The sequence below is a fragment of the Anabrus simplex genome, chromosome 1 (genome assembly GCF_040414725.1).
Source record: "Anabrus simplex isolate iqAnaSimp1 chromosome 1, ASM4041472v1, whole genome shotgun sequence".
Taxonomy (NCBI): domain Eukaryota; kingdom Metazoa; phylum Arthropoda; class Insecta; order Orthoptera; family Tettigoniidae; genus Anabrus; species Anabrus simplex.
In genome coordinates this window covers 289,483,801-289,502,333 of record NC_090265.1, presented here as the reverse complement: position 1 = coordinate 289,502,333, position 18,533 = coordinate 289,483,801, and the positions used below count along the sequence as shown (strand labels likewise).

General features: G+C 38.8%; 1 protein-coding gene across 1 annotated transcript in view; it reads left to right on the top strand.

Moving 5' to 3' along the window:
• Nucleotides 1-18,533, top strand: part of LOC136864159 (dynein axonemal intermediate chain 7) — a 658,911-nt gene that overhangs the window by 5,511 nt on the left and 634,867 nt on the right. Inside the window, exon 3 of the mRNA XM_068226132.1 lies at nucleotides 17,843-17,917. Within this exon, the coding sequence (XP_068082233.1) occupies nucleotides 17,843-17,917 (75 nt within the window). The remainder of the gene's footprint in view (nucleotides 1-17,842; nucleotides 17,918-18,533) is intronic.

The window sequence follows — 18,533 nt, the reverse complement described above, 5'->3', positions numbered from 1 at the left end:
AATATCACGTAGCAGGCAGTACGCGGAAAAGCAGAATCCGCGAAAACTGGCAAGGGTTGGCATTTCTAAATTACAAGATGGCTGTTAATTCAAAATCACATAATTGGAAGTCTGATTTCTGTATTACAAAGACTTTGAATTAACAAGGTTTTACTGTATCACAAAACTAACATCAGATTTTGCCGGTGTGTCTATTTCAAGTGTTTACATGGCACCATCGGTCGTGTTACTGTCCAGTAAAAAGAGACGACGTGTGAGACGTGCTTTAGACGTGGAGTGTGACGAACTTGTAAGTAATTTAGGAGAGGATTCTAATGATGCAAGAGACAACGAATCTTCCCATCTACAGGGAATCGAGCCTGTTGCAAGTTCCGATTAATGAAATACCTGTCACGTAAGTAGGCCTACTTGCTCATTTTCATTTTACATGTTCATATTTGCGTAAAGAGCCCATGGACCTCACGGAGTGATACCAAATGTTTGTTTATGCCTATGTTACTCTTTCGATGGAAGGAATTTTAGTTCATTTCTTTTTTTTTTTTTTCAAAATGAGCCTTCCTAAAATGAGGGTGCAGGCATTAATCGACGGCGGGGATTATTCGGGGTATATACGGTATATTGTAATACAGTGAAATGATGAAATGATACCATGCAGATAGAAAAAAGATGTTGTAGTGGAAGTTATCATTATAAAGAGGGATTTAGAATAACAGTTTCTCATGTCAATTGGTGAATACACTAATATCTGAAAGATGAATTACATTAATTACCTATCACATTATATCATTTAATTCCCAGTAATAATAGGTTTGCAGCAACAGAAAAACAAACATAAAACACATACTAGCACACACGCTCGCACAGTGCACACACGACAATACTTATCTATGTCCAGCAGAGTACATTCACATTGACCACATAATTTTAATTTCCCACACACAATTGTAGTTCATACTACACATCACTCCACTACTGTAAACTACCATCATCATCATCAAGTTTCCACTCCAGTTTCCGGGGTGTGGTTTACGAGCGCTCTCCATTTTAGTCTATTCATGTACCACTGCTCCTTCAAGACTTCATCCCAGTTGATTACTTTGGATGTGATATCTTCCTTCACTTGGTCCAGCCATCTCCTCCTAGGTCTTCCAACAGGTCTCTTTCCAGTAATCTCCGTATGCAACCATTGTTTTGCAATTCTTCTTTCGGTCATACGTTTGACGTGACCAAACCATCGCAAACATGCCCTAGTTATGGTCTCCTTCAGGGATTGATTTATTCCAGCTTGTTCTCTAATCTTCTCATTTCTTAATTTGTCTTTCCTGTCTTTTGAAGCATGCTTCTTAGAAACTTCATTTCTGAAGCCTGAAGTCTGCTGTCATCTTTTTTGGTAGTTGTGCATGTTTCCAACCCATAAGTCAATATAGGGACAAAGTATGTTCAAAACAGAGTTTGTTTTGATCTTACTGGCATTTGTTTATTCCAGAGCAGATATCGAACTTGCTGATAGAATTGACTGGATTTCTGAATGTGGTTATTTAATTCAAGCTGTATTCTGTTGTCGCTTGATATTATGCATCCAAGATACTGATTTACTGGTTTACTGTTTCCAGTTGTATACCCTCCAGTATTATATTATCTTTACTTCTCTGTCTATTAACAGACATCACAGACATAAGTTTTTCAACCTTTTCAATACAAATTACGAGTTGTATAAGATATTATTTACAACATTTGTTTAATAATGATACCGGTTTCAACATTTAAATATCATCATCAGCCATAAAATACATTAATCACACAATTGAGAAAGGACATGATAATTAAAATTGATGTTGTGACACATTAATACATGATCTCAGTTCAGTACGCAAACAAAAATTAAGTTTATACCTTTGAATATTAACAGACATTGCAGCAGTTTTTGTAGCACTTACTTTCAGTCCATACTTTTTCAGATGATCATTCCAGACATTCAGCCTTTCCTGGAATTCCATTTTGCTATTTCCCCAGATAACTATATTATCTGCAAAAGCACATGCTTTAAGATCCATGTTGGTTTTCTGCTTCACTTCTTTTGTGATTTCATCCATGATGGTGATGAATAGTAATGGTGAAAGGGCACTGCCTTGTTGCACTCCGCTAGATGTCTGGAACCAATCTGAATATCCATTTCCTACTTGACCACAGCTGTAGCAGTTATTATAAAGCATTTTTATTCTCTGAATTAGTTCCAAAGTACATTCTTCATTTTAAGACACTCCCATATAGTTGTTCTAGGGACACTATCGAATGCTTTTTCGATGTCTAGAAACACAAATGTCAAGTTACGATCTGTCTCCAAGTGCTTTTCTAATATAATTTTCAGTGTGAATATGAGGTCTATAGTTTATCTGTCTTTCCTAAATCCATGTTGTTCTTCTTGCTGTTGGGGTTCAATAATTTTCCTTGATCTTTTCTCAAGAATCTTCTCAAATATTTTAAAACCATGGGACAGTAAGGTAATCCCTCTATAGTTGCTGCACTTTTTTGACTTCCTTTCTTGAACAGGGGAACTATAACTCCCTTTTTCCAGTCATCTGGTATTATTTTCCTTCCATATTGTCCTTATCACCCTGTATAGCCATTGAATTCCTTGTAGGCCAGCAGCTTTAATCATGTCTGCACTTAGTTCATCAAAGCCAGTAGCATGTTCATTGCGCATACTTTTAAGGGCTGATTCTACTTCATTCTAAGTTGGTGGCATTTCTTCAGATATATTATCACTGCAGCTTGACTGAATCTGTGCATTAGGACTGGAGTCCTTCTTTATACCATTGTATAAATTCTCAAAGTACAATTTCATAATTTCTCTTATTTCTGTGTCTCCCCCAGTGATGCTCCCATTTGGTTTCTGTAAAACTGTTATTTACTCATAATTACTCCTGGTATTTCTAATAACACTGTACAGCAATTTGGAACTTGCTTTATTATCTTCTTCCAATTTATTTGTAAAATCAATCCAAGACTTTTATTTTTCTTCTGCTACTACTCGTTTCACTCGCAGTGTATAATCTCATTACGGTATGTCTGTTGTAATTCACTCATTTTTAATTAATCTTTTTCATCTCCTTTCTGAATTTCTTTATCTTGAGCCTTTCTTGCTTAATTTTTCTTCTGAGCTGCACTCTTTACTTCATCATTCCACCAGGCTGTTTTTCTTACCTTTGCTTTACTACTAATTTTGCTGCATATTTCTACAGAAGTTCCAACAAGACATTCTTTGAATCTGTTCCACTCTGTATTTCCTCCTTGTGTTCTGTCTGCAGGTATAGTGGAGGCCACCTTTTTTGTATACATCATTTCATTTTCTACCTTTTTCAATTCCCAGGTTTTAATTTTTGGTTTTTGGTTTTCCTTGGTGTGTGGATTTTTACATTTTTGATGATTGCAAGAAGCAGCCTGTGGGCGGCTCTCACTTGGTACAACCAAAACATTACAAATAGTTTGACCAGATTTTCTGTCAGATATTATGTAATCTACTAAGGATTTGGATTGTCCGTCCCTACTGTACCTTGTCATTTTGTGAGATAATTGTTTTTGAAACTACCATAGTTAAAGAAATATGAAATGGCAGTCTGTTTCACATTCCTCTTCACAGAGAACTCATGAAGACCTAATTGTTTCAAGATTCACTGCTAAAATTACAACAGTCCTTGGAAAGTATGAAAATGTGTTAAAACAAAATAATTAAGGGGCTGTTTTGGTTTTAAGCAGCTGTTCAGTACTACAATACTGCCATTTAAATCCTTCTGGTATGCACATTATCTAGATCTTCCTTGAATTCTGAGCTGCTGAGTTCCCAGAGTTGCTCAACAAACCCATTCCTCAGCTAAATACACACCTATAAAAATTCTGCTTGATATGCTTACACAATAGGGAAGTCTTCATATGACAGTATGTTCCTAGTTACTTTTGTGCTTGGATTGTTGCAGTATTGGAAGGAAAGCACATCACAGGAGTCTGAAAAAGGCAATTGTAATGGAGTGATTTATCGTTAATTAGAGTATTATTAAACTGAGAGGAATTTTTCTTGGAATTAATGGAATTAGTGCTGGGACCGGAATATTTTATCATTACTGAGGGGATTATCATTGTATTGGTGATCGTTGTATACAGATTTCACTGTATTATACTTCAAGAAGTGTTTATAATCATTGTGTCAGATGTGATGCGTAAGATGATTCAGGAAATGTTATAGTATCTGATAGAAATATTCTTTGATTTTGTAGCGTAACTATATCATTTTGAGACTGTCTACAGTGATATGGAAATTAGTGCCAATTATAATTTTGCAATTCAAGACTTAGTGATGCAATAATGCCTTTCGAATAGTTGAACTGTCCTAGCATTACTTAGCAACTATTTTGGATTGTTTATATAGTGCATCATTTGGTTAGCATGGCACTATTATTCTTTTGCTTCTGTTCGGAACTCTGAGTGGACTTGCCTCTGGCGAGCGAGTGAGTCTGTGTGTGGACTTCATGTGAGATGGGTGTTTCCAGTGAAAGACCTTGTGACTACAACTGCAATGGGTTTCCTGAACCCAACTTGGTGGATTAAACCACCATGATAAAAGAGGATTAGCCAGTTTAAGTCACGATGGTTGAAAAAATTTCATCATCAGGATGTTGGCTATCAGGGTAAGAGAGGTGGTGGCATACAATTTCTAACCATTAGATAGCGTGCCAAAAGCCTAGATTAAATTCCAAACCTCTCCACATTGCTCATACGGAGTGAGGGCATACAATGCTGCTGATGGTGATTTGTCTGCTGGATGGAGACGTAAAGCCTTGAGCAGACCACTTGTGCTATTCGACAGGATTAGGCTTTATGCTGGCAATGGGTTTCACCTTCTCCCTTCCTACTATCATATATAATGTCATTCATTTCATCTCATTAAAATCTCTGATGAGGTTGATGTCAGGAAGGGCATCTGATCATAAAAAAACTCGCTATGAAGATTCATCTCTCTTCATACCCAACCCTGTAGAGAAACGGGACAAGGGTTGAACATACACAGCTGTAATTCAGGAAATATTAAGAAAACACTAAGGCGTTGTTTTCAGTGTGTGAACTAATTGGAATTCGAGTTATCGTAGTGTAGAACCAGATGGAGTAAGAAAAAAAAGGGAAATAAATAAAATTTCAAAATTTATTACTTTAAATTATACTCTCATATTTTCTCTGTCCACCCATTCATACCAGCACTTTCTTATACCTCTCTGGTCCACTAAAACATGGTAACAGTTTTAATTAATACAAAATAACTGTTTACAAAACTTATTTTAAATTTTTTACAAATAGGTTAACAATTTCAAATAAATTATTATAGCAATGTATTTATTTGCACAGTAAGCTGCAGTACGCCATCTTTTCTAAAACACAATCGTAGACACACTATTGTGGTCTATAACCATAGTCTTAATAATAAAAACAAAGCAAACCCCATGCACAACAGCCCCAAAGGGCCATGGCCTACCAAGCAACCGCTGCTCAGCCCGAGGGCCTGAAGATTACGAGGTGTCATATGGTCAGCACGAAGATTCCTCTCGGCCGTTATTATTGGCTTTCTAGACCAGGGCAGCCGTCTCACTATCAGATGGCTCCTCAGTTATAATCACGTAGGCTGAGTGGTCCTCGAACCAGCCCTCAGATCCAGGTAAAAATCCATGACCTGGCCGAAAATCGAACGCGGGGCCTCCTACACCTCCTACACCGTGGGGCTGGCAGTCTTAATGATAGGCAGTATTATTATTATTATTATTATTATTATTATTATTATTATTATTATTATTATTATTATTATTATTATTATTATTATTATTATTATCACTTAGACTTTCACAGCCTGTGTAACTATTCATAAAGTATATTTTGGGATTTTGTCATGTAATTATAAACACACTCTACGCGTTTCAAAAGGAACCTTGCCTTTCTTCATCAGGAGACAACAGAGAAATGAAATGTCGTATGGCTTTTAGTGCCGGGATACCCCAGGACGGGTTCGGCTCGCCAGGTGCAGGTCTTTCTATTTGACACCCGTAGGTGACCTGCGCGTCGTGATGTGGATGAAATGATGATGAAGACAGCACATACACCCAGCCCCCGTGCCATTGGAATTAACCAATTAAGGTTGAAATCCCTGACCCGGCCGGGAATCGAACCCGGGACCCTCTGAACCGAAGGCCAGTACGCTGACCGTTCAGCCAACGAGTCGGAACAGAGAAATGAAATGATGCATTAAAGGTTGCTAGGAGAAAACAACAAGAAACTTAAAATGGTGCCCTTAATGGTTCTGATAATAGGTAGCCATGATTCACTGAGGTTGTAGCCTCTAGAACACCATAAGATATGATACTCGAACATCGTACAAGCAAGGCGTTATTGATAGAGAGGATACAGCAGACTCGTAAGGAGTTGGATTTAATCTTGAGGGAGTTGCTTCAGCTGCATCTACGCCTCTCAAACTTCGTAAATGAGGAATTATGGAAGGTCTTTGATTGCATTACTGCGGTGCAAGCCAACAGCATACTAGATCAGATAAGGGGCAGGCATATTTCCAAATATGAAAGGTTATGTCAGATGCAGAAACCACATGCTATTAGACTTGATACCAACAAAGTTGTCGTAAATTTGTCCAGTATGCCTCTGAATGAAACCCAACAGGCAGTTCTCGCCAAAGGTCTCAACTTTGCTGTAGTACCTAGAAGAATTCCAATTGAGGAACATATTACATCTATAGATTCCTTGGTACATAACCTCACACCTGAAGAGGCTGAGGAAATTAGACAAGAATGTTCCTGAGTTCTCAAGACTGCTAATCCACCTAAGTCCAACTTAAAACAAGGCAAAATCCGGGCGCTAAAATTATCTAAGGGACAATTCTGATATAATAATTCTTCCCGCTGACAAGGGTAATGTGACAGTGGTGGCGGATAAGGATGACAATGACAACAAGATCTTGCCTCTGTTAGCTGATCCTATATACAGGATTAACAGTCGTGATCCCACAATTCGCTACTTAAATGCGACCATCAAATTGGTCAATAAATCTTCTATTCCAATAGATACAGCACAGAGTCTCCTTCCAGGGGATGCTATTCCTCCGATGTGCTTCCCAAAATACATAAGGAAGGTGTTCCTCTTAGGCCTATTGTTAGTACAATTGGTTCCCCGACATATGCCCTTTCTAAATATTGAGGTAGACTACTTCAACCACTCCTGAGTAACACCCCTTCCTATATTGACTCCACACACTTCATTAAGAAGTTAAAAACTATATCACTTCAGCCAGGTGATATCTTGGTGAGTCTCGATGTGGTGTCTCTGTTTACGAGAGTACCTGTTGATAGTGTTATGTCTCTCATTAATGATATTTTTACTGAAGAGATCGCTAGGCTTTTCTATCACGGCATGACCTCCTCTTACTTTCTATGGAATGGGAAATATTATGAACAGACGGATGGTGTGGCCATGGGGAGTCTTCTCTCTCCTGTTGTGGCTAATTTCTTCATGGGAAACTTCAAAGAGAAAGCTTTGTCGTCAGCACCTTGCAAACCGATATGTGGCGATATGTGGATAATACTGTCGTCGTATGGATGGAAGGTGAAGACAATCTTGGTCACTTTCCAGATCACCTTAGTTGCCAGCACCCTTCCATTTGTTTCACCATGAAAATGGAATCTGGCGGCAAAATACCATTCTTAGATGTTCTTGTCACCAAGAAATAGGATGGATCTTTAGGATACGGTGTTTATTGCAAGCCTACACACACCTATAGATATCTCCATGCAGATTCTCACCATCACCCTGCGCAGAAACATGGTATTCTTACAACTCTGACTACCAGGGCCAGGAGGATTTGTGAAGTGTCAGTTCTACAAGAGGAAATTAACACCTTGAGAACCACCTTTGAGAGCAACAGTTACAGCAGAGCTTTGATCTCAACGGTTCTGAAATCGACGCATAATCGGATGCCTGTTAAGGAACAAGATGTTAAAGGAACTGCTTACCTACCTTACATACATAACATGACGGATCATATTGCTAAAATCAAACGTAGGTACCATCTACAAACAGTTTTTGGAACATCAATTAAGATTAGGCAACTCCTGCGACCAATTAAAGATAGTGTGCCTAAATTGCAACAACCTGGTATCTACAGAGTTCCCTGTACTTGTGGCAAGGTTTATATTGGGCAGACTTCGAGAACGGTATGTACTCACATCAAAGAACATACCAGGTGTATCAGACTCAACCAACCTGAGAAATTAGCTGTCCACATGGTCTTAAAGAAGTTAGGTGGAATTTTGTATTGACGATGAAAAGCCAATGCTCCGCACAGAGACCAAGAAGTAATAGTTCACTTGCATTGCAATTTCCAAAACCTTGATTATCCATGACATTTCCCCATAATTGATTGTCTCTTCCTACCCTGACATAAAAGTCGCCAAACAAAAAATGTTTATCTTTAGTAGCTGTCTTGGCAAGAATACTGTTCAGTTGGTGATAGAACTGATTCTTAGAGTCTTCATCATTATTATTGAAAGTGGGAACAAATTTATCTCCAGCAAGATCAGTTCGAAGGGTCGTGAATCTTTCATTGATTGCACTAGAAGTAAGCCTATGTTCTTTCACAATTTTTTTTTTACTGCAAATCCGACAGCATAGATGCGTGGCTCTCCTGCATCCTTCCCTTTTCAAAAGATGGTAGCCAGAATCGGTCTCACTGATTTGTCCTTCACTCCTTCACCTGATAACCTGGTTTCACTGAGAGCAACAATATTGAACCTAGTCTAGCTAGATCATGCATAAAGAAGCATTCTTTCCTCTGGTCTGTTGTTGTTGTCCTCCATTAACTCCAGTTGAGTCTTGACATTCTACATTCCAATAGTCATGTTCATATATTTCTTTCGTGGTTTCTGTGCACAAAAATTTCAGTAATCTTCTGAATGTGGATTCCCAGCCAGATTCAAATGTTTATCTCACATTTTCTACGACCTTCCCTTCAGGGTGGTCAGCAGTTGGCCTGAAAAGGCCTACCCAGTCACAGATGCAGGACCAGATCTCTGAGTAGTCATGGGTCTCAGGAAGGCAACCATCACACAGCTATTGCTAACATGCAGGTCCAGACCAGTAACTCCCAAGCTTCACCCAAAACCTGTTACCACTGACCTTATTCCATTGCTGTTAGACTTCTAAATAAAAATGGCAGGGAGATTGCCATTAGTGTGATTTTGTTTAAGGTGGATTGCAAATTGCCAGGAAGTGACCCACACACTGTGATTCTGGAACCATTCATCACGGCACATGAAGCATGAGACATGATTTCAGGATACCAGAACTGCAGTGAACAGCTGCTGGCGCAAAAAAAAATTGAACTCCGCCTTCACAGCCAGTTCATTTGGCATGACTTCTTCTGCCTCCACAACTGTTAGGAACCACAATAGTAGTAAGTTCCTCCTCTGCTCGTTTTGCCATTGGGCCTAATGTGTGATGGCTTCCAGTGTCATTTCCTCCACTGAGGGAACCATTTGTGGAAAATTAAATTCGAAGTATATGGAATGAAAGTGAGCACAACAAAAACTGTGGCAATGAAAATTAGCAAGGAGAATTCTGAGTGCAACCTACAACTGTACGACAGACAGGTTGAAGTAGTAAACCAATTCAGATATATGTAGGTAATATTTAGGTAGCATGTGGCAAGTAATGTCAGGGTGGAGTCAGAAGTACTGAATAGAGTAACCGAAGGATTCAATTTCTATAGTCATGTGCAAAATTTACTATGGGACAAGAAGGTTCCTCAAAGAACAAACATATACAAGTCATATCTCATTCCCATTCTTACATATTCCTTGGAAACATGCACACTAACATCAAATAACATAAACAAGCTTCAAGCTTGTGCGATGAAATTTCATAGAACTGCCATCCAAAAGAACGAAGAGATCCGTACAAACCTGGGACTAACTGAATCTATGGTGGAAAGAGGTTATCCAAATTTTAACTGTTCGAGCATGTTAAAAGAATGAATAGCTCAAGAATACCACATGCTTATATGGAAAGAAGACCAACATGCAGAAAAAGATAGACCAACTGAGGGAAGATGTGGAGAGCAGAGGACGGAGTTGGGAATTTGTCATGAACAACAAAACATTTTTGGGCAGACAGCATTGGAGAGTGCTCGTTTACAACCACCCTACCTGGTATGCTGGAAGGGTTCAATGATGATGATGATGAGGTAACCATCACCACACTTAGAGGGGCTCATACATTCAAAGCTGTAGGCATCTTTAGGGAGTTGAGTTATTTACCGCCACACTACACACGACATTGAGTTGCTGGTTGTATGGTCTTACTCCATTACCATAGCAGGATTTCCAGCCAGATGTATACTATAAAGATAAATGAGGTGCATTCAATAAAAGAAGATATGAATAAGTTAGCATAAATAAGCTTGATATTGGCCCTCAAAATTTCTAGCATTACATAATGATTGCAGATAGAACAAAAACCATAAGGAAATTATTTTTAGATCTTAACTAGATTTGCAAAAGTGTAGTTGAAGAATATGTCTGTCTCCAATGGATAGCTCACAATAAGGATTATTTTGGCTTCCATCTTTTCCATTTATAAATCAGAAAAATGATTTCATGACTATTGTAAAAACCAGAGGAACTTTGCTTCTTTTATATGTCAACTGCTAGCAATGCTAAATCATCAGCGAAACCCAGGCAGTTTGTTTTGATTTTTTCTTCAATCTTTATTTTTGGGGGATGTTTCCTAAACCATTTCCTCATTACCATTTATAGAGCACAATTAAATAATAGTGGTGAGAGCCCATCTCCCTACTGTAGTCCAGATTTAATTTCAAATGATTCTGATATTTCACCCCTAAACTTCAATTTTGATTTGGTGTTAGTGAGAGTCAATTTTATCATGTTCATTGTTCATTAATGTTGTATCTTGACCACGGAGGGAAATATGTCTGGTCACCTGTTCGCTGTTGCTCGCTTAGCACCACCCAGGGATCACGTGTAGGGTACTTTAAGGTTAAACCTACGGACGTGAGCAACTGCTACTTTCTTATGAAGTTGATTTAGTAGTTATCCAAGAAATTCATGCTCCAGATGATCAGCAGTTGAGAACAAGAGGAAAGATTCCAGGATATGATCTTCTGGGAGCTACCTATCATCAAGCGTATGGTAATGCCACCTATGTACTCTCCACCGTAGATAATGCCTACCTTGTCTCTTCCAGTACAAGTGAGGAAATTCACACTGTTGTTACTCGAATAGGTGACACCGTAGTCTCAATTATCTATAGCCAGTATCCAGTAATCGGGAGATCGTGGGTTCGAGCCCCACTGTCGGCAGCCCTGAAGATGGTTTTCCGTGGTTTCCCATTTTCACACCAGGCAAATGCCAGGGCTGTACCTTAATTAAGGCCACGGCTGCATTCTTCCACTTCCTAGGCATTTCCCTTCCCATCGTCGCCATAAGACCTATCTGTGTTGGTGCGACGTAAAGCAAATAGCAAAAAAAAAAAAAAAAAAAATCTATAAACCACCCAATGTCAAGTGGCCTAGTTAAGTTTTAGATGTGCATCCACACCCAGCTGTCTATGTAGGACACTTCAACAGTCATCATCAGGAGTGGAATTATAGAACCAACGATGACAATGGAGAGGCGCTAATGGGTTGGGTTGAGATTAATGACCTTTTCTATGTTTTTGACGCCAAGGATCGAGGTACTTTTAGATCTGCAGCATGGAGATTAGAGTATTGCCCTGACCTATGCTTTGTATCTAGAAACAAAGACGATAAATCCTTACCGATCCGGAAAGTGCTCACAGACTTTCCTCATAGCCAGCACCGACCAGTCCTCTATGAGCTTGGAATCCAGATTCCTCTAGTTTCAACTACCCCATGACCATGCTGGAACTTCAGTAAAGCTAACTGGTCTGCTTTTACAGAGGACCTTGACAATGTTTTGCGAAAGATACCACCAACAAGTACAGGATATGAGAGATTTGTGGGAGCTGTGATATCTACAGCAGAAAAGCACATCCCTAGGGGCTTTTGTAGAGAGTATACCCTGGATGGAGTGAGGAAACAGATAATATTTATCAACAATACATTGATAGTGGTGATCACGAAATTGCAAATCAACTTTTATATAGCTTAGATTCTGCAAGAAGACAAAAGTGGATTTCAAAAGTTGAATCTCTTGACTTTACAAAATCCAGTCATGAAGCTTGGTCCCTTCTCAGGAAGCTGGGGGATGGAAAACCCATTACACGAATGAATTCAGAAATTCACCCAAACAAAATTGCATCTCATATAGTCATGACATCCAAAAGTAGCAGGGATAAAGTATTCTTGGAACGAATAAAGAAGAATCTTAAAATCCTGAAGGACAGTGTCCCAGATATGTCAGAGTACTCCAGACCTTTTACTGAGAATGAGATAACTATTGTAATTGCTGATATCAAGCCAGGCAAAGCACCAGGTATGGATGATATTCACCCAGAATTTATCACTCGTTGTGGGGATAGAGCAAGAATATGGTTTTCCACCTTCTTCACGAACATTCTACCGAGTGGGCAATTGCCAAAGCTATTCAAACAAACAAAGACCATAGCCATCTTGAAGAAAGGCAAAGCCAGCAATAAGCCAGAGAGCTATCAACCTATTTCCTTGCTTAGTATGACATATAATTTACTAGAAAGGCTCCTTCTCAATAGAATTGGCCCATAAATCCTTGAGAAAATCCCAGTGGAGCAGGCAGGATTCAGACCGAACAGAAGGACTACAGACCAAATAATGTGTCTTACAACTTAGAAGCAAGCTGTCAGAGAAAGCTTAAGACATCAGTGGCTTTTATTGATCTGACAGCAGCCTAAGATACAGTCTGGAAGGATGGCCTACTCTTTCAGTTTCTGAAAGTGATACCATGTAAGACGATTGCCCGGCTCTTGAATAATATGCTAAGCCAAAGACGTTTCCAAGTACATATGGAGAATACTGTGAGCACAAAAAGATCACTAAATAATGGACTTCCTCAGGGTTCTGTTCTTGCTCCAATCTTATTTAGCCTATATATCTCAGACATGCCTGCCACATTTTCAAGAAAATTTGGATATGCCGATGATTGGGCTGTTGTTACCAGAGATACAACATTCAAGAAATCCAAGATGACCTTAATGGGCGACATAAAAGTGTTGGTATAGTACTTTAAATTGTGGAGACTTACACTTAATGCCAATAAAAGAGAAGTATGCTGCTTCCATCTAAACAGCAAGATGACTAACAAACAATTGCAGGTGTACATTGGAAATCAGTTATTGAGACATAATAGATTCTCTAAATACCTAGGAGTTACCTTAGATAGAATATTCTCCTTTAGACAACACCTTTGTAACGTCCAATCCAAAGTAAGAACTCACAACAACGTAATCCAAAAATTATGTGGTACAATTTAGGGTTCAACAGCAACTTTACTCCAATGAACCACTTTGGGACTTGTGTTCTCGGCTGCTGAGTACTGCGCTCCTGTTTGGCTGAATAGCCCTCACACCAACCTCATAGGTACGCAGCTCAACACCACGATGCGTCTCGTCACTGGCACAATAAGGTCTACACCCACATATTGTCTACCTATTCTCAGCCATATCTTCCCACCAGATCTTCGACGTAAAAATGCTCTCCTCAGGGAATTTTTTTTTTTTATTTTTTTTATTTTTTTAAATTTTTTTTTTGCTAGGGGCTTTACGTCGCACCGACACAGATAGGTCTTATGGCGACGATGGGATAGGAAAAGCCTAGGAGTTGGAAGGAAGCGGCCGTGGCCTCAATTAAGGTACAGCCCCAGCATTTGCCTGGTGTGAAAATGGGAAACCACGGAAAACCATTTTCAGGGCTGCCGATAGTGGGATTCGAACCTACTATCTCCCGGATGCAAGCTCACAGCCGCGCGCCTCTGCGCGCACGGCCAACTCGCCCGGTCTCAGGGAATTTAAGAAATTAATAAATAATCCCCAATTACCAATACATGACGACATCGCCGATGTTCATCTGAATTGTCTAAGGTCCTGAAGTCCACCAATAAGAACTGCAATAGAACTTAAGAATACCAACTTCAATATTACTAAGGAATGGCAGAGAAGACAGGATACTAGGCCTGAGTGAACTTTGCCACACATAGGTTCGTCACTACCACCTGGCTTTGAGCTTCCTTGGAAAACCTGGTCTACTCTTAACAGGATACGATCGGGCCATGGTAACTGTGCAAATTTCCACTACAAGTGGAAAAGAATTCCTACGCCTATCTGCGACTGTGGTGCCTCTAAGCAGACCATCCTGCATATTATCAGTGAATGTCCAAAAAGAAAGTACAGTGGCGATATCAGTGACTTTGCTCATGCACTTCCAGAGACAGTTAACTATATAAATATATAGTTTGTTCTTCAAAATCATTGTGTCTTGTATCTGTAAAGCCATACACTAAATAAATAAATTATGTTTATGTAGTGCAAGGTGTCTTAAAATTTTAAACAGGTATTCTCTATGGATGCAATCATTAGCTTTCATGAAATCTACAAATGTTATCACCTTATCTCTGTTTCTTCTCCTGTTATAGTCCAGTATGAACTTAAGACTCATGATCTGATCAGGGCAACTCCTCCAGGGTCTGAAACCTCCTTGATATTCTCCTAGTTCTTTCTCAACCAGGCGAGTTGGCCGTGAGGTTAGGGGCGCGCAGCTGTGAGCTTGCATCCAGGAGATAGTGGGTTCGAGCCACACTGTCGGCAGCCCTGAAGATGATTTACCATGGTTTCCCATTTTCACACCAAGCAAATGCTGGGGCTGTACCTTAATTAACGCCATAGCCGCTTTCTTCCCATTCCTAGCCCTTTCTCATCCCATCGTCGCCATAAGACCTATCTGTGTCGGTGCAACGTAATGCAAATAGCAAATAAAAATAAAAACAAAAGTTCTTCCTCAAGTTCTAAAGTTATCCTATCAAGGACGATTATTGAAAATATTTTGTATGTTATATCTAGGAGCGAGATTCTCCTGTAGTTATTAGGGTTGGTTTTGTCTCCTTTTTTGTGCAGTGGGTGAATGAGGGCTTCATCAGTAGGGTGGGGGATTAATATTTTTGGTGCTGTTTTCTGAAGGTTTTGTAGCAGTCCCTTGATTGAGTTTTATTGAATTCTTCTTCAGTTAATTGCAGTGTGTCCTTACGATGGTGTCTTTTTATTCTTCTTAAGCCTTGAGCAGTTTCTATTCTCTTTTTTTAAATAAATTTTGATAGGATATTTATGATTTTTGGGACTGATGTAATAGCCATTCCTGATGTTTTTTCTCCACTGCTTTATCACATTTGCTGTTCCACCATTGGTGTTTTTTATGTGGGTTAATTGGAGCCAGGTCTTCTGCAATTTGTTTAAGGTTGTGTACTAAGTCTTCAATTTTATCTGTGATTTTTATTTTTTCAGTTGCTTTTTGGTAATTTTCATTGTTGATTAGCTAGGTAAGATCTAATTTTTTTTTTTTTTTTTTGCTAGTTGCTTTACGTCGCACCGACACAGATAGGTCTTATGGCGATGATGGGACAGGAAAGGGCTAGGAGTGGGAAGGAAGCAGCCATGTCCTTAATAAGGTACAGCCCCAGCATTTGCCTGGTACGAAAATGGGAAACCACGGAAAACCATCTTCAGGGCTGCTGATAGTGGGGTTCGAACCCTACTATCTCCCGAATACTGGATACTGGCCGCACTTAAGCGACTGCAGCTATCGAGCTCGGTATTTTTTTTTAGGGGCTTGCTTTTGTTGTCTCCTCTGGGGAGTGAGTTTCATTTTAACTACGTATTGATCTGAACCTGTGTCTATTCCTTGGAGGACTTTGACGTTATAGATCTCTTTGTGGTGGTATTTGTTCATGCAGATGTGATCCAGTTGCCATTCTCCTTTAGTGTAGTCAGGGTGTTTCCATGTTTTGAGTTTTTGAGGTTTTCTCTTAAAACATGTAGATTTTGAGATTAAGTTATGGTTTAAACATACAAACAACAAACTTAAATTATTTAGCGTGATTCTGTTTGTGAATTTTTTTTTTTTGTTACCTACTGACTTTAGTGTGCTATAGTGTGCAATTTTATACTTAATTATTCAGCTATTAATTTTAATTTTTTCAATACAGGGAACATACAGGGACCAAATCTTGTCATTGTCATCATGAATGGGAAGTTGAGGTTTTTCTTTGTTATGGTGAAAGACAAATATGTTGTTTAATTTGTAGCACTTCAGTACTTCAGTAACCTCACCAAAAATTGGTAACTTGTGATACCATTACATTGCTTTTCATCATAGTAAATGTGATTTGATTTCCACCTGGAAGTAAAATTTGTAAACTCCACATCAAAGACTTTAAATTGCAATTAGCAACTCAACAACCACATCATATTTCTCTTGCAATCTCCTCGTACGCTGCCATTTATTCATTTTATTGTGGTACTCCATGGAGTCCACTGAATATCCGAGTGGATGTACCTCATACTTAGCAATTAATACACACAGAATATTCCTCGGTAAAAAAAAAAAGAAAAAAAAAAAGACAAAGCCATTTTTGTTGTTTTGATTCCTGTCCTGGCAATCCCAGCATGCCTAGCGACATAGTGCGGACCCCTAATATTCTAATTCCATTGGTCAGTTCTGTCAAAGACTGTCATACATATCAGTGCTCCATAAGAACTTTTTTGAAAACCATCTAATAACCAAGATTTCATAAACACTTAAGACACAACTTGTGAAAAAACACCTCAATGGTGTGAATCCTTTTCAGTTGAATGCATGTTACTGTATTTTAAATTTCATATGTCTTAATAGTGGCACATTTGACTCGAGTCTTCAAGACTGAATGAAATGAAATGAAATGGCGTATGGCATTTAGTGCCGGGACTGTCCGAGGATGAGTTTGGCTCACCAGATACAGGTCTTTTGATTTGACACCCGTAGGAGACCTGCGCGTTGTGATGAGAATGAAATGATGATGAAGATGGCACATATACCCAGCCCCCGTGCCAGTGAAAGTAACCAATTATGGTTAAAATTCCCGACCCTGCTGGGAATCGAACCCGGGACCCCTGTGACCAAAGGCCAGCATGCTAACCATTTAGCGATATCACTGGACTTCAAGATTAGATTATCACCAAATACTAAGATATGTTTTATAAGAAATATTGTAGTGTTTTTAAAATGTATGTGTTTCTTTGCTCTTTGGTTTTTGTTCCTTTTTATGGCTGATATCTCTTAAAGAGACAAAATATGACCCACTAACTTTGTTATTCTGAATAGAATAAGGTAGAGTATGGTAGAATTTCCTCAAAGAACCAAAATACTTGTAAAAAATGTGACAGAAGTCATAAATTTTAATTTCATTTCTCCCAGATTTTTTAGTAGTTTTGGAGCTTTTAGTGCTCTTGAAATTGCCTTCTTAGCCTTCTTAGAAATCTGAATTTAATTAGGAAAGATAATTTACTAAGGAATATTTCAGGTTTAAGAAACCTCTTCACAAACCAACATACTTTCACCACAGACTATCAGTATATTGGCTGTCAAGCTATTGCCTTCATATCAATAAACATATGTCAATGTTTGTGCAAAATTTCATGAAATTCCACCCAGCAGTTTAGACATGATGTTATTTCAGAAGGCAAACAGACAGTCATTCATTTTTATATAGATAAATAAAGCAGCAAATGGCTACATTATTTTTATTGTTCTTCTTTCCTTCTTTAGTTTACTGAAGTATTGGATGAACTCATTGAGAATCCACTGGATAATTCAGAAAGAAAAGTTGAGCTCTGGAAAGAGGTAAGTTTTAACTTTTGACTACTTCAGATACTTGGTGAGACATATGTGGTGAACAGCGACTCCTAGTTGAGTCTGGTGAAGTAGTGTTGATAATTGTTTCAAGAGGCAGATCAACAAGGTTATTAATATTTCTAACATTAAATGTAGAAGAAAACTAAAGAATTTCATCATGTTTAATAATGAGGGTACTGGATAAACAAAGGAAAGGGCCATGATAGACATGAAAATTATTTCAAAAGCAAGCTTGTATTTTTACTGCCTGTTGGTATTGTAATCTTTTATCATGAAATCCAAAACAAAATTTTATTTGAAAAACTGCACTTGGATTGAAAATCAAAACTTTTTTTAAATTTACTGACACAGATAGATCTTATGGTGAGAGTGGGATAGAAATGGGAAGGAAGTGACCCTGGCCTTAATTAAGATACAGCCCCAGCATTTTCCTGGTGTGAAAATGGGAAACCATAGAAAACATCTTCAGGGCTGTTGCAGCTTTGATGGACCTTCGCCTGCCAAGTGACCTCTGCTCAGACCAAAGGTCTACAGATTACGAAGTGGTGCACAGTCAGGGCACTAAGGGAGAACAGATAGGAAAGATGAAAGCAAGGAAGCTGGC